The sequence below is a fragment of the Hippocampus guttulatus genome, chromosome 1, assembly GCF_054856545.1.
Source record: "Hippocampus guttulatus isolate MCC_2025c chromosome 1, RoL_Hgut_1.0, whole genome shotgun sequence".
Taxonomy (NCBI): domain Eukaryota; kingdom Metazoa; phylum Chordata; class Actinopteri; order Syngnathiformes; family Syngnathidae; genus Hippocampus; species Hippocampus guttulatus.
Window position 1 is genome coordinate 20,396,481 of NC_141261.1, and position 19,011 is coordinate 20,415,491.

The 19,011-nt window shown below is 42.5% G+C and overlaps 1 protein-coding gene across 1 annotated transcript in view; it reads right to left on the bottom strand.

Moving 5' to 3' along the window:
• The window catches only part of ptgfrnb (prostaglandin F2 receptor inhibitor b), a 48,141-nt gene continuing 29,130 nt past the window's right edge, over positions 1-19,011 (bottom strand). The window contains exons 11-15 of the mRNA XM_086117807.1: positions 18,657-18,764; positions 5,116-5,302; positions 4,448-4,566; positions 4,312-4,362; positions 1-2,582 (exon numbers count right to left, since the gene is read on the bottom strand). Coding sequence (XP_085973933.1) covers positions 2,470-2,582; positions 4,312-4,362; positions 4,448-4,566; positions 5,116-5,302; positions 18,657-18,764 — 578 coding nt within the window. The 3' untranslated portion in view covers positions 1-2,469. The remainder of the gene's footprint in view (positions 2,583-4,311; positions 4,363-4,447; positions 4,567-5,115; positions 5,303-18,656; positions 18,765-19,011) is intronic.

The following is a 19,011-nucleotide window of genomic DNA, read 5'->3' on the forward strand; positions in this document are numbered from 1 at the left end:
TCAAGAGACAGCCACTTTTATTACAACTGTAGGTTGGAGTAAAGGGGATCTACACAACAAAATGGAAATCAGACGTTTACAAATCTATTTATTAAAAAAAAAAAATCATCTCGTTGCAATGAAATGACAGAACATGAAAAGAGGGATGTCTGTCAGTGGCATTTGTTAAAGTTGACGATTTGGCACAGAATAATTAAATGCATTTCATGTGTACATGAAATCAGGATGCTTGCATACTTTATCGTGCTCCATTTGAATAGCGGAGCTGCACTTTCACAGGCGCCGTCAATCAGGACCCGAGGAGTCTGACTCAGGGTGAAAAATAATTAACGACCACATAATATTGCCCCTCCCAAGTACACGGTTTGCTTGCTTGAAATACTACTTGAAAGCTCTATAAAAGTCCACCAGAGCTGCACACTCTGATCAAAAATGACCTTGTTGCATTTTTGCAGTCCAACATGAGTAAACTACAGGGGTGCCTTGATATAGGAGTTATCGTTTAGCCAATTGTTTTGCTTTGTCTTGAGAGCAAAAATTCTAGATATGAGCGCTGTATAATGAACTCAACTCATGACATGGCAAGTGGCAGTCTGGCAGATTCAGAAACATTCAAGCTGTTTAATGCCACTCACAGATGAAGGTCACTGTTAAACTAATTATAAAGCCAAGAATTACATAATTGTATTAACAAAAAAAAAGGCAATTCGATTAATGCTAACATAATGGGAAACGTCATAGACGTGCTAATGAAATACGCAACGGATAATTGAACACAAAGAGGGCATCAGTGTAGACGATATAAGTGTTCTCACAGACATATATTCTAGATCCTTTGCGAGAAAAAAAAACAGGAAAAAAAATACAATGTCTTACTGGGTCACTAACAGCAGTTGTGAAAGTCGCCTTTGTTTGTGTCATCATATCTGAATTATATTGACCCCAGGGACCAGGTTGCACATACCAGATGGAGTTGCAATTCATTAATCATGTGACGCAAAACATTCATTCCTATTTAAATTGTATTAAATTATGTTACTTCTTCAGTTTTAGGTTTTATAAAGTACATTTTAGAGTGCTATTTTCCTTATCAAAAACATGAGAAAAGTTGATGGGTTTTTTTGGGGGGGGGGGGCTGGGACGGATTAATGGCATTTCCTTTTCATTTCAATGGGGAAAGATGAGATACGATCGTTTTGTTTGGTTTTGGAACAAATCAAAGTCATATTTCAAGGCACCATGCAATAGTTCATTTGTTATTAAAACAAAAACAACGAAACCAAAAAAACAAAACAAAACAAAAAAAAACAACCAGCCCAGTCACCAATGTATGCAAATATGGCAGATTGGCCTTGCTTCTCTCGCAAAAATTGCGACAGTTGGAGAAAGTAGAAAAATGTGCATTCACGTCAGAGTTCGTTCAAGGTTCGCAAAACCTTCGTCAACAGTTAGTGATTTTTCTTACGACAGGAAAAGCACAGGTGAATGTCTGGCGACCATTGGGCGACCTTAAACGAACCCCGACGACCATTCGCTGCCTTCGAAAACACTCGCAGTTGTTTGAAGTTCAGTGACAAATTAAAAGCAATATTTTATTTTGGGGAGGGAGTGTTAACACATGGCTACTGTCGTGGAGGGACAGCAACTTTTATGCGTGTTTCATATAATCCTGAAAACAGCTCCCGCTGCTCACTCAGTGCTATAAAACACAACATGCACACTGGCACTGTGCACCCAACAGGCACAAAACATTTCTTGAGAAGTGACATCACACACGCACACACCTACACAACCACACACTGCATGTCTCCTTGGGATGCATAAAAATCTTTAAAATCTCTTAATGTTCAAAAAAAACTAGAGCCGAGAATAAAAGGTAGCATCCGTCCATTTGTTAAGGTAGGAACACTCTGGGTTGCTAGTTCATTGGCTCTTGCGTCTGGGGGCGAGGGGGCGCTCTGACCTTCTGCGGTCTCTCCAGAGTCGCCACAAAAACAAGGCTCAGGCTGACTGAACAGTCACGTTGGTCGGCCGTGGAACTTGACAATAAGGTGCCACTTGTAACCGGCAACACATTCTGTTGGCATTCGTAATGTGGCGGTAGTTTGCATGGAAGCAGCCTGAGCTCTTCATTTGTTAGTGTTTGGTAGATAAGTGGTCCTTTATTCCCACATGGCAGTGAAATCTCCTGTGCCAATAAAAGTAAAAAGCAAAAAAAAAAACAAAAAACAACTCAGGGAAAATCCCTGCTCCTCCACTGCAGAGCTGAAATGGTTCAGAGTACTGTGTGAAGCACTCGGTTGGCCTCAGTTGTGCTCCCGAAAGAAAAACGTGCCACCCGTTTTACTCCCAACGTCCTCTGCTCGGAAACAACTGGGTGTCCCACAAGTCGTTGACGGGAGTGTGTTTGTTGTGCGTTTGCTGTTTCCTGGGAGCGCTGCAGTGGGAGGGCGCAGGGGAAAGTATTTGTCAGTCCATCTCCAGGTCCATCAATTTGTTGCGCGAGCGAGGAGTGTGCGCGGCGTTGCGGCAGCAGCACTGGGCGCAAACCAGACCCAGGACCAGCGAGAACAAGCCCACACCTGCAGAAAGTACAAGGATTCAAATCGATTCTAAATATGGCTTTTTGATTTTAAAGGTTGCTTATGATGAGGGAAAAAATCTGTAATGTTATACAATAACAAAGTGACCATTTTTAGACCCAAAAGGCTGTAATGTTAGGAGAATAAAAGTGTAGTTGATGTGTGTGTTCCGAGAGGCAGAGCACACTTCCCTCCGATTAATTTCCAAACACAGCCCATGTCATAAGCCAATCAGCAGCTTGTTCTTTCAGCCTTTGCATCTGTGCTGCCTGACGCACAGTGCTCTGGCACTCTTTTTCGAGGCACTCTGAAAAACCGAACGGCACATTTGAACAACACGCAATTAGGGAACAGGGATTATGGGTGTTTTGGGTCTCGGTTTTTGTAAACCTCCCAATAAAATGTCACTTATACGCCACAGCGATCAAGACTAAAAAATACGGTGTTGTGTTGTGATAGTTGTATTTTTCCAAAATGAGATTTAACGAGCGAAGAAAGTTTTAACGTTTTTCCCCCCTCATAATATTACACAATTCAGGAAAAGATGCCTCTAAATAGGACTATATTTTTTTGTTTTAATTATTCTTTTTGTTTTATTGACATGCCAGTCCCCAAGTCAGTCTGCACGCAAAAAATAAAAATAAAAATAAAGGACACCATTCATTTCAAATGATTTCACAGAGTCGCCCAGGCTATTACTTATGAACGCCTGGTGGTCCGCTGACCTCAGTTTGGGAACCACTGCTTTCAAGAACTATATCCATCCATCCATCCATTTTCCGAACCGCTTAATCCTCACTAGGGTCGCGGGGGATGCTGGAGCCTATCCCAGCTGTCTTCGGGCACCCTGAATCGGTTGCCAGCCAAACGCAGGGCACAGAGACGAACAACCATCCACGCTCACATTCACACCTAGGGACAATTTAGAGTGTTCAATCAGCCTGCCATGCATGTTTTTGGAATGTGGGAGGAAACCGGAGTACCCGGAGAAAACCCACGCAGGCCCGGGGAGAACATGCAAACTCCACACAGGGAGGTCGGAGCTGGAATCGAACCCGGTACCTCTGCACTGTGAAGTCGACGTGCTAACCACTGGACTACCGGGCCGCCCTAGAACTATATCTGCTAGCTAAAAATAATGAAAACTTTGCTACATTACCGGGGTTGCTACTTTAAACAGACCGCAGAGCAATCTCATGCTGCAGTGGAGATTGTGCTCCAAAATAAAAAAAGAAAGAAAGAAAGAAAGAAAACTGCGAGGCTCTGAAGTGAGAAAAGCAATGCTGTCGATGCACAATAAGGTACAAGGACCCCTGGACATCGAAACGACTTTACAGGAAGCAAAAATGAGAGAAAAAGTTTTTGAAGCCACGACGACCTAACAGCTGTCACTCTTCCGGAATAATTTCTTACAAGCTTTGGTTTGCTGGGGTTGAGGTCAGGGCTGCTGAACAAGGAAGAGAAATGTTGCACATGAAAAAAAGGGTTGAGCCATCACCAAGATGTTGCTATGCTATTTTTATTAACTCATTCACTCTCAAAGACGTTTTTAAACGTCTTTTCAGACTTGGTCCAGAATTGGCTGGTACTGACTGAGTTAATCTGCGTTCGCTACGCTATATTCAGCGCCGCCCATGTCATATTCTCACCTTGTTTAAATCAAAAGAACGATAACAAACAAAAGCTGCTTTTGAGGCGAGCACGTGAGCGCGTATGAATGTTAGTTTACCTATTGATGCTGAAACCCCATACAGGAGGGGCAACTGTAGGGACTCCCACACTGAAAACGAAATAAGAAAGCAGAAGAATTGGTGAATTTGTGTGGGGAAACCACAACATCACATTGCAGTGCACACACTCCTCACCGGCGAATCGGACTGTCAGGAAGATTTTGGAAGACGTCAACTCCCCGGCTTGGGTCCAGGCTCCTGTGGAGGCAGACAAGTACCAGGGGGTAGCGACACAGTGGTACTCCCCGCTGTCACTGGAAGACAAAACATATTAAGACGCTCATGATCACAAGCAGAGATGGAAAAAAAGACTCCCATTCTGAAAGTGGCAGTACAGATAGATGTATAGAAAAAAGGCTGGGAAGAGGAATCAGACTGAAATGTACTGAATTAAAAATGATAATTTCTGTCATTGGTCTAAAACACCTGTTTAGACATCTTGGCCCGGTTAAAAAAAATCTCTGCACAAAACAGAGCTTCCCTCTTTTTTATTAAGTTAGAAAACGACTTACTTCGTCATCTCGCTGCTGCCCCTTTTTTCCACCTTCTAAGACTCCGAAAATCTCAATGCATCAAGATATCAACCACGGCTGACTTAAACCTCTCCCTATTTACGTGCTTTTAACGCCACTTTATCATCCGCAGCAGCGGTTGCAAAAAATTAACACGCCTATTTTGACCAAGTACAGCTGTCTGTGTGCAAAATACACTTAGAAGTCCAGTAAACAAGTTTTGTACTTTGTGACTTCTCACCACTGATGACGATCCGGGTGGATATAAGCCACTTGTTTGGAAACACTCACCTGTCATGGGCGCCATGGACGTTCAAGGTGTACGAATGCGTGTCCTCGCGTTCTATGGAAACGTCACTGGAAGAATTGCGATACTCTTTCCTCACGACACCAAAGCGGTCAACGCTGGCGACTTGCGTTGTTGTCTGTCCACCGCGAAGTCGCGTGAAAAACCAACGCACCTCATAGGCCAGGTGGTCTGAAAGAAAGACAGGCAGACAAGTCGAGGTGCGACGCTTTGTCAATCGCTTGTGTAATATTGATTGTTGATGAAGGCAATGAAGATGAAAAATGAGTGCGCTCCAATTGCAGAGCACAATGTGACAAAGAAGCATTCAAACTCATGTTCACCCCATTCGGACAATTTCGAGTCGGAAATGAACCGGACACTAACCAGGACATTTCTGTAAAGGAGATGTTTCATCTCAATGACGGCTTTCCTGCTCAAATAATTTCAAACAAATAACAATGGGCATGCGTGTTTTTGTCATTTCCAAAGATACGGAAAGAAATAAAAATATGGAACAACATGTAGTGATTGTTCATTTCCCTCATCAATGTCACTGAGCCAAATGTCCTTCCTTAAGAGCAGCAAAGGAGGGACCAACTCCATGTTGTCTTATTAGGTTAGCAAGAATGACGCGGTCATGATTTTGGAGAGAGGAAAAATTCCATTCCTGCATTCTTCAAGGGGTTGCTGCTACTGCTAGCATATACATCCAGAATTGATGTGTCTTTCCATTTCGAGTATGTATGAACGATTGAGTGAATGAATGTATTTCATATTGATGGCGCCCCATGTCTTGGTCGTCCCCAAGCGGCAGGAGAGGGCCAACACATATGGATGGAACTTGTGAATCTGGACACAGCCACAGAGTAGTTACTGGTGTGGGGACATCTGGTGTCCGCATGATATAGGAGTACGGACTTTTTATGCTTATGTACATTTTAAATTTCAGTCCGTTGTAAGAATCTAAACCTCTTCTGTTTGATCAATGGGGCTCTAGGTGTTCCACAAATTGTGACTAGTCTTACCTAGTTTTAGCAAGTAAAATTACATGTACAATAAAGACCTACATGACAACGCAACATGATGTCGGTGGCCGTGCCAAAGGCATTTTACGGATTAGTAACACAAATAAAATACAGATTGCAGAATGCAGTTTTGTGTTTCCTTTAAAACTCCTTTGGAGCGGAGAGACATGCTGTCAGTCTGGCATGATTTGCGCTCTTGCTGCATCTTAAGCATAACATTTCCAGAGAAGCGTCATGTTTGAGAAAGGCAGCTAATTGTGGTGTTTTGGGCGCAGCCCCGACGACTGGCACGCACATGCACAGAGCCGTCTGAATCAGAACCTCCAGAGCAGCTCCATCATTAACATGTTTGCAGGGGGGCGGCTGCTTCTCTCCAGCGAGGGTGATAAAACTGATGGATAGGCAGCACGAGAAAAAGGATGCTGCTGATGACAAATGGAAGCAAACAGGGATGAGAGAGAATTATGATAATAGATGTAATCGTTGGAGGAGGGGGGAACTAATTATTTCTAGGAGGGAGGCAGGGCGAGAGAGAGAGAAAGAGAGAGAGAGAGAGAGAGAGCACAAACCAGTCATTACTGTGTCAGAAAGAACTATTAGCAGTGTGGTGCCTCCTACACACACACACACACACACACACACACACACACACACACACACACGTGCGCACACACACGCACCCTAAGAATGAGACGACGCCTTAGTCAGCCTCAAAAAGAGAAACAAGCATTGTTGATGACTGAAACAACAGAGCATTCCGAAATGACAACGTGCAGCCAAAAAAAAAAAAAAAGAGGCGAACAGTGATGAAAACTATTAAGAGATGGTGGGTGTTATATGCGAAAATGATAGATGAAGAAACGAGGTGGATGAGAGAAGAGAATGGAGCGAACATAATGAAGAGGAAAGAGTGAAGTCACCCGAAGCCAAATAATGAATCACATCTCAACATCTCCCGGCATGCTTGCTTCCTGAAGGGGTTTCAAATTCGAGCGCTGTGAAGAAAAAAAATTGCGGTAGCCGTTGTCATACTCTGACCTTTGATTTAGTCTGCTCGTCTGACTGAGCACTCCCTTGAACACTCACTCAACAAAATGTCTCGACACCTACCGAGTAGGGATATTGAGTCAATTGTGCCGTGCTCTCATATAGATGCCAAATTAACGGATGCGCTTGACAGATGGAGTCCAGGATCGACTGTAACTGAGAGGAAATACACCCAATCATATAGTAAGTGGATACACTGATCCCTCGTTTAGTGCTGCGGTGTCGTTCCAAAAAGGACCTGTGATAAGTAAAATAGCCTTTATTATAAACAGACAGCACCTACAGTGCATACGGAAAGCATTCACAGCTTTTCACTTTTACCATTTGGGGTTTTGTTCCAGCCTCATTGCAAAATGGAATTTTTTCCCCTAAAAATTTGAAACCCAACAGCTCACAATGACAACGTGGGGGGGGGGGGGGTGGGGGGGAATCATTTTTTGATGTTCTGGCTGTTTTCTTCCAGGATGTTTCTACATTGCTGCATTTATTTATTTTTGCTCAATCAAGACTAGTCTCCCAGTCCCTCCCACTGTAAAACATCCCCACAGCACAATTCACTATTAGGATGGTATTGGTCTGATGTTGACCCGTGATGATTTCCTCCAAACATGATGCCTGATATTCACAGCAAGTGAGTATTCAAGTATTCAATCTCTGTCTTCTCTCTCTGTCCTTCAGGTGCTTTTTGGCAAACTCCAAGTAGGCTGCCATGTGCCCTTTACAAGTGAGTGACTTCTAATCGGCCAGTCTACTATACGGGCCTGATTGGTGGAGTGCTGCATTGATGGCTGTCCGTATTAACAACGTAACTGACTCAATAAGCTGCAGCATTACAAATTTTGATGGTTGATGTCTTTTTGTGTTTGATGATCTATCTTTGTTTCAAATATCCGTTGGCTCATCTTAATGTGATGCAACTCTGCAACATTTGATGTTATTTTTAAGCCCATCTGTGGTGGTTTGCCTCGTTTATTAGCATTCACCTAACTAGCAGCGTGTCATTTCCTGATTTGTTTAGTTGGACAGTAAACTTCAATTGAGAGTGGCAAGGAGCAGCTTGAAGGCTCTTTTTTTTTTTGCAGAATCTGTCATTTGTTACGAGTTGAGTGCACTGCCAAGATACAGCGTGTGTGTCTCAAATTGTTGCTCACAAATCAAAGCAAAAAAAAAAAAAGTCTGAATGACGACTTGTATGTCAAAAAAATTCAGGTCGGGACACTCACTGTATTTGCATATGTGTTAGGTGTACTGAAGTCTAAAAATCTGCTGTTCTTCACAGTCTGACAACAATAGAATATCATCTATCTGCCTTTCCTGTTAACGATCAAAGACCCATTTTGCATCATATCACAGAACTGGTCTATGAAGTCAGGCCGCTTGTTTTTTGGTGACGGCATGTGCGGTCGAGGAAAGGAGCTATATTTAGTAAGCTTTGGATTTCTTACAATTATCCTTCTATCCCCCATCCACCACTTTCTTTGTTCTTGACAGTAGTGAATGGTGATGACTGAGAACGTGAAGCGAGTAGGGACGGAGGGAGCTGGAGGATTTGGAATACTAAGTGAGTGTCGAGATTATTTTGTTTATCACACAATCTGAAATCAACAGCAGGGAGTCTTTCTGTCAGCGGGGGACACCTTGAGCTTCTCCCACCATGACTTCCTCCTAAAGGGGTATCAGACACTAATCCAGCAGGCTGACTCAGCTGTGGCTCCATATGGACCGACAGTGTCTGTCCTGCTACATGAACGCACTCATTCCTGACTTGGTCAGATGAATGCTGCGCCCACTGACTTGCTGCGCAACAATTTGATATGACTGAAATGCTGAACTGAAAATACGCAAAGCAGATTGTGACCAGTGACCTTGTTTTGGTGCCTTTTAGTGGAAAAATGTGCAAATGTTTCAAGTCACTCTCACAATTGCTTTGTGATGAATGTTCTCATACATCTGATGTGGGAATAGGGATCCCTTTCGGCATACCGCGAGTACCCCCTTCACACCATACCGCTTGATGATGACCTTCAAAATTAGCACTGATTGAACAACTGATTCCTATTTAAAAAATCCTCTTATTTTGTCTGCTTAATTTTCACATTTAATTCTCAAGCAACATCTTCTATGACACATGATCTTCAACCAGAACAACAACAAAAAATTCTGGGTTTTAAACTTGACCATTTATGTTGTATAAATTCATCAGTACTTTACAATAAAAAGTAACTAAATTGAAAATTTCCTGAGCACCTTTAGATTGAAAGCGAAGCATAGAGACTGTCACGGAAATGCACATGTGCAGTCAGTGAACAGGGAAGTCAATCAGCGCAAGCAGCCTCTCAAAATACCCACACACTGTCCTTATTTATGGCCAGTTTCTTCTCTTCATGTTTTTGTGGTTCAATATGAAATAATGCAATATAGTAGACTGCGGGGGGAGCCTCAAAAACGGGATACAGGGTTGCAAGTTTTGAGTTGCAGTATGTTGGTAGATGTGTGGTTCTTGTTCGTTTGCTGCTCGGCAAAGTCACTCACTCACAAGAGAAAGTCTTCCCAGAAGAGTGGAAGCTACCCAGCTGGAACCAACCCCATATTTCCACTCATTTCATGTAAGATTAATGGTCAGGTGTCGTGGTACAGTTGTCCACGTAGGCCAGGGATGGCCGATTTTTTTGTTGTAGGGATTTTATTGATTTATTTTAAACAACCCCCCAAAAATCAGAAACAAGGCAAAATGGGAAGAAAGTCTCCGGGGGGAAAATGGGAAAAATCTCAAACATGTAAAAATATTGACCAAAAAAAATAAATTATAATAATAATAATTTATTGGGAATTTGCAAATGCAAAACTGCGCAGGTATGCAGGGGTCGATGAATTTTAAGGTGTAGTATCACCAAACCTTGCTGGGGATTGACAGAGATTGACACTGCTGTCAATCCCCAGCAAGGTATTCTGCAGTGTCCTGCTACATCGCCTTAAAGATGAAGTGGATAACATCTTGAGGGAAGAGCAAGCCGGTTTCAGGAAAGGAAGGTCTTGCGCCGAACAGATCTTTACCCTTCGAAACATCATAGAGCAGTGCCAAGAACTTCAGACACCACTCATGATCAACTATATCGATTTCAAGAAAGCCTTCGACAGCATCCACCGGGAGTCACTGTGGCAGATCGTCCAGCTGTATGGTGTACCCCTCAAGTACATCAACATCTTCAGGTCATTGTACCACAACTCAACCTGTTGTGTCAAAACCAACAGTGGCACAACTGATGATTTTGACATTGTCACTGGTGTAAGACAGGGTTGCATTCTGTCACCCCTACTCTTCATCATCATAATTGACTTTGTGATGAGGAAGTCCATCACAGGGGAAGAAGTTGGTATCAAGTGGGGAGGGAGCAGACTAGCTGACCTGGAATTTGCAGATGATTTGGCTCTGTTAAGTCACACCCAGCCCGCACTCCAGGAGTTGACCAACAATCTGCATGAGCACGGAGTTAAGGTCGGTTTACGAATTAGCCAGGAAAAGACCAAGGCCATGGCCGTCGGACAGCACCAACACCTTCAACCACTCACTCTACACCAACATGACATAGAGTACATTGACAGCTTCACATATCTTGGGAGTAACATCTCAAATACAGGTGGTGTGGAGAAAGACGTCAACAGTAGACTTGGTAAAGCTGCGGGAGTGTTCCAACGCCTCCGCAACATCTGGTCATCGAAAGCCATCACTACGACCACCAAGCTACGCCTCTATATGTCAGTGGTTATCCCAACAGCGATTTACGCCTGTGAGACATGGATGAAGACAGCCAACATTACCAACAAGTTAGATGTCTTTCATCGGCGTTGCCTGAGATCCATCCTGAGGATCTCATGGAGAGACCGCATCACCAACGAGGAGGTGATGAAGAGGGCAGGAGTGGCTGAACTGTCAGACATTGTCTCTGAAAGGAGAAGGAAAATGATCGGCCACGTACTCCGGCTGCCAAGAGAGAGACCGGCAAGTGTGGCCATGGACTGGATGCCAGAGGGTGGAAAGAGGAAGAGAGGTAGGCCAAAGAAGACGTGGAGACAGACTGCCAAAGAAGACCTCAGTGAGATGGGTGTCAGCTGGCATGGAGCAAGAAAGGTCGCCAGTGACCGGAACAAATGGAGGAGGCTCGTCGCCCAATGTTCCAAATAGGAGCGGGCGGAACTAACTAACTAACTATCACCAAACACCATTAGATGGCAGACATGTCTTTTTTACACTTACATAGGGTCTGACACTAGAACGTGACTACCTTTTTTTGGGTGGATTTGGAATGATATGCAGGACAAACATAGTCAAGGTCATCTTTATTGTCATTTATAGTACCTCAATAACCAAAAAATTGAATGAGTAGATTTTTGTGAAGAAAAAAAAAAGGGTACAAAATGAGTTCTTGCACTAAGGTTTCTAGTGAAGCAGTTTTGTGCTGTCTTTGAATGGTCATTTTTATGCATGAGAGCCCTATGCACCGGATAAAAAAAAATTACAGTATGTTGTTATTTTATTGTCTGCATGTATGCACGTATGTTGTATATATTTAAAATAGCATTTTTGTAATACATGTGGTTTTAGAAAGTGCCTGGTCCTATGTGACCTCCTCCAGCAATGATGATGAAGTATAAATTGAGCACTCTGAGCGACTCCAGATGCAGAAATAGAAGAAGATCCAATCAACCTGGTTAGTGCAGAACTTCAACTGAAGAAGCTTCATTACACGATTTAAAGTGATGCGGTGGCTTCATTAAGCAGAGAAGAATCAGCATTGTGATGGCCAGTGTGAACTACAGCGCACCTCTAACTGACTATCTGGCTCTCGTCTAAGCTCATAAAACTAAAATGGCTGTCTGCGGAAATGAAAACAGCCTGATTGGATTTCTCCAGATTAATCCCTCGAGAAGATTCCAAGGCTCCAAACTGCCTGAAATTCAAACACAGACACGCAAAAGACCGACAATTACCACACACGCTTATAATGAAAATGGCTGCGTGTTCTCCGCGCCATAAAGCAGGGCGGCGCTGGCAGAGCGGAATCCCGACGAAAGATAAAAACACCATTTAGCCTCTCGGAAACAAACCTGCCGGGCAGCAATACATCCCTCATTACTGCCTGGCGCTGAAAAAGATCTACAGTAGATGAATTCTGCTTCTTGCCTGCTTGGCATTTGGGCTCTTAACTAAGAGTTGAATTTGATATTTTGATATGCTGTTTGAGGCTTCCTTATCATCTGCTTCAACTGTGGGACTAATGGAGTGAAAATCATTGTATTCTGTTGCTGTTTAGGATCTGGCTAACATATTTCATGAATTTTACTGTCACCATGCACCTCTCTCAGCATCTTACTTTCTACCCCTCTTCATCCTATTGTTTGCTTTTAATTCACCAATCGCACAAGATGATTGATGCTTTAACTCTAACGCGCATGCACCTGTTTTGATTCAAATCATCTGCAGGTTTATTGCATATTACAGCAACACCGCTTTTGAGATTCTTGGTGCTCTTCCATCAGTGGGACAACAAAATTTTCCCATGATTCCATTGAAACATTCTATGTACATTCATTGTATTTGTGTGACTCATCCTCCCCGGCCCAATTAATTTGTGAAATTTTCATATTTGTGATGCATCTTTTATGCAACGACAAACACTTGCACACGACCGCATGACTGCAAATGCTTTTTATTAAAACTGACAAGCAACTGAGGGAGGATAATTTTGTCCCTCTTTTCCCCTCCTCTCAACAAGTTCTTTCTCCCAACTCGGTAAACTTTTTACACCATTCTCAAGCCTCCTCTTCCTCCATTTACTGGCTCCACTATTCACCCTCCACCACTCTTGCTCACTTTAACAGTCTGTGTAGCGCCCTCCACTTTTGCCTCATTCGCTCCCTCTCCACATCACCACCTATTCTTTCGCAAGCTCGTTCTGTCTCCCCGGCCGGCTAACGGAGCGTGAGATTGGCTAATTAACGGCTGCCTGTCGCCCCTGCAAAGACAGCTGGGTAATTTGGTGAGAGTGGAGAGGAAAGCAAGAAGGAGTCAAAGCAGCAAAAGCAACCAAAGGAGGGATGATAGACTTGTGAGCCAAAAACATGGTAAGACGCATTCATCAGAAGCGTTCTGAAGCAACAATGTGGCAGGTGTTAATGACCTGCTAGGAGAATGTCACCAAAGTGCAAGTACGACAAACATCTGAATGATATTCGCCTCCTTTCCATGGCAGCCATTACAGAGTGATAGAGGAGCAGGAGTTGCACCTTTTCGACCTTTCTTATAAAAGAAAATAAATGATCTACAGTATATTATGTTGTCCTCCTGCTAATGCTAATGAAGGCTGACAAACCAACATTCCCGTGCCTCACCAAAGCATTCAGGTAGGCAAGTACATGTGCGAAGCAGCAGTGGCAACAACTCCTCCTCCTCCTTCCTTTAGTTCTACTTTGGTATCCAGCAAATACTGAGAAGGCTTCTTAGTGCTTTAATCTTGATGTGTTCTTTGAAAAGTCAAAAAGCACGGAGCTTTATCGCCTCGTGCTACTTTCGCAAAGGTATGTCAGAGCGGGGGGAAAAAAAGGGAAAAGCTGCAAAGAAAGTGCCATTTGCAGAAGTGGAATGGGTTTAAAAAAAGAGAATAAGAAAAAAATATATTTCCTGGTGATGTCATCATTGGTAAACAAAATAGCAGTGTGTCTTAGACACACATTGGCTTGACTGCCAGAACATTCCAATTTTAATGTGAGAGCCGTTTCGCATGTAGCGGCAGGCTGGGACACAAAAGGACACAACAGTAGAGTAAAAATTTTTCGTGACAGTAATATATTCTATGCAGCACCACAAGTCTATACATGGTGTTTTTTAATTAATATTGCATTTGTGGCATGTGAATTAAGCAGCAAAATCCATCTGTTTGTAATCATCACAGGGGGTGGCCATTTTGTTACTTGCTGTCACCTGAAAATGACATCACAGTTGCTCAGCGATCAGTTAACGACCAATCACGGCTCAGCTTCTCAACGTAACAAGACCAAAGGTAGACGGTTGCATGATTCATTGCCAAAAAAGCAGTGACAAGACAATTGTTGGATGTGGCAGTTGCCAAACCTTGCCACCCGATATAAAAACTGCCAATGCCTTCCCCTTATAGGTTTGTTGAAATTATTCCGAAACTCTCTCTCTCTAGATCTATTGATACACACTCACACACACACTAACTCACACACACACGTACGCACGCACACACATCTTGTATGATATAAATACAATATACACATTATTATTGCTGAAGTAGTTAAGGAGATTCAAAAGGTTTTATGTGTTTTTGTGTTAGTAAGGCCGATGATAAAAACAAGCTCTAACAAGAGAGCCGTTTTCAACGGCCTCTCAGGAATGTATCTGCACGGTTGCTCAATAGAGTTGCAAAATGATGAGTGAGCAGGTATCAGCATATAAACCTACATACCCAACCAGTGATGAGTCACTAATAACTGTATTTGTCAATAAAATTGTGATTCTGAATTTGTCAATAAAAACAAATTGCCCAATAATTCAACTGACTGATTCTGATTCAGAGATTGACCACAAACCCAAAGCCGCTGGCAGACATCAGATCTTTTTGCAGACCCACACAAACAACAAAAACATACTGGTAATTAAATTTGACAGGAGTACAATGTTCGGGACACGTGGTAAATATGCATATTAAACTGAAGGAGGTTGTTGTTCTTATTGGAGTGGGAAAAACTGGGTTGTACTGGTGGAGAAAACAGCAGTTGAAAGAAATAATAAGTGTGGTGGGTGTGATTGGAGGGAATTTTTCTCCTGTGTATTGTTTGTTTGGTGTAGAGAGAGTCCACTGATGGAGGAGGCAGGCCAATGATTTTTGAGGGGCCTATGTTGATTCGTTGAAGTCTTTTTTGGGCTTGGCAGTCAGCGCTTCTGTAGCAGATGGTTATGACAATGATTTCAACAATCGCTTGGTTGAAAGGGATTAGGAGATATTTGTGTTGTCTGAGGAAAAAGAATCTTCAGCCAGGGTGAGGGGATGAGATCCTTGGGCTCTGTGCTTAAGGACAAGGAGAGAGATAGGAGACTCCCGTAACACCTTGCTCCCTGTTCCAGAGGAAAATGAAGATCCAGTTCTATAGCCGGGGTCATTAAAAATGGGGCCTGCGGGCACCAATTGGACCCTAAAGAACACGTGAGTAGCCTGCGGGGGCTTGTTCTAAAAATAGCTCAGCAGTGATGGGATGTTGTGATTTTCTAGGAATGTTCTGGAAATGATCCTTTGAAAACGTAAACACTGTTTGAGATTTATAGAAATAGTGGCACATTTTGTTATTTATCGGTTTCCTAATTACAATGATTATGCTTTGTTATTTATTAACATGATCAGTGACATGAATGAATATAATTATTAATAATAACATATGATAACATTTTTGCATTGGAGCAAAATTGTCATTTGAGAAGTGTGTAGCAAAGTGACAGCTCTTTGCAATAGCTGTAATATCACCACTTATCACTAAATAGCAGACAGATCTGAGTTGCACTTACACTTGGCCGTATACTACAATGTGTGTCGGCCTAATATTTTTGGTGCATTTGGAATGACTTGCAGAACAAAAGGACCTCAATAATGTTAACATTTTGAGTTGGGTAATGGTAATTTTTATGCAAGAGCACACTCTCCTCTGGAAAAAAAAATTACAGTATGTGGTTATTGTGTTGTTTGCTTCCAACAGTTGTTTGGTTAGGCCAGGGGTCGGCAACCCAAAATGTTGAAAGAGCCATATAGGAGAAAAAAAAACAAAAAACAAATATGTCTGGAGCCGCAAAAAAATAAAAGCCTTCTATAAAACTTACAATGAACAAACACATGCTGTATGTATGTAGGAGACTGGACTGTCTCATGATTGTTTGTTATTCATTCCTTTGTTGTGTGTTCACAAACGCCCCCATAGAATTTATTTTGTAATTTCCTCGCTTGATTTTTTGTTTTGGAGCATTATTTTTGCTTTTCTTAGTGTCAGTGAAGTGATCATTAATTTCCGTTTTTCTGAGGCCGTCTTTGAACGCCTCTCGAGTCAAACGAGAAGAGAGAAGGCACGGAGTCGGACGCAGACGTGTCTGTGTTTGTCGAGACTGTTAAAAGCATAAATAAAGTGTACTTTTTAAAAAAACAACACCACAGCCCTCCTTTTTCGGAGCTGCAACATGTATCTATATCTATTTGAGCTATATTAGCCTACTATCAAAATCTTTTTCCATTTTCAAACATTTTTATAAAGCTCCGGGAGCCACTAGATGTCGCTAAAGAGCCGCATGCGGCTCTGGAGCCACATGTTGCCGACCCCTGGGTTAGCCTACAGTTGTTTTGTACTGAAAATGTTTTTTTTAATCAAAAATTAAATATATTAAGAGCACATATTTTGTCCATCATAAAATAACATTTTTTGTCATACATTTGATGAGGAAGTGCGTGATCCTATGTGGTATCACTGAAGAAAAATTGTGGCCCCCTCCAGCGTTTAACTTGCCCATCCTTGACTTTCTATTTATGTAGTGTCGAAGCCTACACAATAAAATGTGAATCGATAACACTGTCATTACTGCCATTATTCGGCAGTAATACAGTGAAAATAGAGCAGAACGTCAACATTTACCTTGTGCATGCCTAAATTGTCTTGTAGTGCTCCTAAAATTTTAAATTAGGGGCTACTATGGTCTTAGAAGAAAATTGTTACCGGTAGTTTGGAGCCCTGACCCCCGGTGTGCAGTATTCAAGGCTGATCTACAATCGATGAACAGAATACATGCATGGGTGCTAGGGGAGTGTTTGAAAAGAAGTGCTGATGCCATCATCGACGACACGACTGGCTTCAAAAGCAGACTGATTTGGAATCATGAGTGGCAAGGAGGCCTGTATTTTCAAATAATTGACAAGTGGTATGATGACAGTAGAAGAAATAGACTCAGAGTAAGCGTGCTGAGTCTTTGATTTAGTATTTAGAAAATTCAATGCAACGCAAGTTTCCAATCTTGTCGATTGTCGTGCGTGTGCATTCATAACTGAAGAAATACTTTTTTACCAAAGCTATTGGATGCCAAAATGTCCTCAGGCAAGTTAGTAATGAGACTGATTGCAACATTGAGCATAACAGCCACCAGTTCTTATTGTGATCAGGCGGGTGAAGCCACATCACCTGAGGAAAAAAAGGCTTGCTAGCTATAGGGGCACACCTCCATTTGATGCATTTCACATGACGCCAAGCAACTTGCTGGTCTGTTACTTAACAGTCAACCCTGCGCACCACTCAACCTTGTGACCCGGGTAGTGACATTCCCTCCCTCTGGGAATTTTGATCTGCAAAATGGGCAGAAAAGCAACTGGGAGTCCCATTCACTGACCTGAAGCATCACCCGTTTCAACACTGTTAAAGAACAATGCTGTTCCAGGGACTCCGAATGTGAGAACTTAAAATCCTAATTAACATCTACAAGTGGAAATAGTCCACGACGTTGGCAGGATTTCCTCCGTGGCTGTACACTACATGCATGCACATGTTCACGTGAGGACCCAAGTGCAAATAAACATTGTTTACATCGGTACAAAGCACAACAGAAAACCCAAACAAGCCTGCAAGCAACGGGTGAGGAGCAGTGTGTTTGATCAATTTGCTAGAGGGATTTATTATAGAAACCATGCAACGGCTGGTGTAGTAAAGAGGCGAGAAATGTGGAGGAATGTTGACAGATGGGTTGAGGGAGGCAAGGAGTGGCACATGAGCTCATGTGACATGTTTACATTCACAGAATGGATGCGCCAGGATGAAGGGACACTGGATGGGTCTTTAGAAAGCAGAGGGGATGAAGGCACGGCTACATGGGAAATCAAAGCAAAATCATAAGTATATTGCAGTGAAATGGGAGGGGTAGGGGTGGAAAATATGAAACAAAGTCAGTTAAGCAGCGTTTGAAATACCTCTGCTCCTGTGAGGTGAACATGCTATTTCTTACTATGATTCATGCGTGTGCATGTATGTGTGTGTGCTTGGTGCCTTACTCATAGAGTAAAGCACTTTCAAATGCAGAGCGCTACGATTATACTGCTGCTGACTGACAGGTGAGCGCTGCACATATGCAAATTGTGCACCAGAGCTGTCGTTCTATGTATTTCTATATGTGCTTGTGCGCCTAAGAAAGAGCGTGTGCAATTTGGAATCACAGAAGAAAAATAAAAAACACTGAGTGCCCCTTTTACGACTTGTGTTTATGAATGAGAAAAGTAGTTTTGCGCAGCAGTGAATCATTAGTAAGTTATTTACGACTTTTGGGAACACCCTGGTCGTTAATGCTTTTGAAAATAGATTTTCTAGTCAAGGTTGGGCTTCCGGGGATGACTACGAATGTATGTAATGTGAGTTTATGGGTGTGCGTGTTGTACCGGTCTTTGGTGAGGATCCAGAGATGCGGAGGGAACACTTCATCTTGGCTGTTTGCCACGGATAAACAGTACTGGTGTCTGAATGGATTGCAATGGAGAAGGAGGGTCCTGAAAAACAAACAATGAGTGGATATGCTTCAGGACAAACCAGTAAAATGCAAATTCTCATTCCATTCCCTGAGGATGTCAGTAATAATGGAGAAATAAGTTACAACAACAATAAGGTTCAGGTCACTTCAGACATCATCAATTTTATCCAATTTGAAATTTTTGAAAAATATAATTTTTTTTTAGATGACCCAATTTTCTATTGATTATGTTACTACATGTAACAGTCCACATTTAATGCATGTAC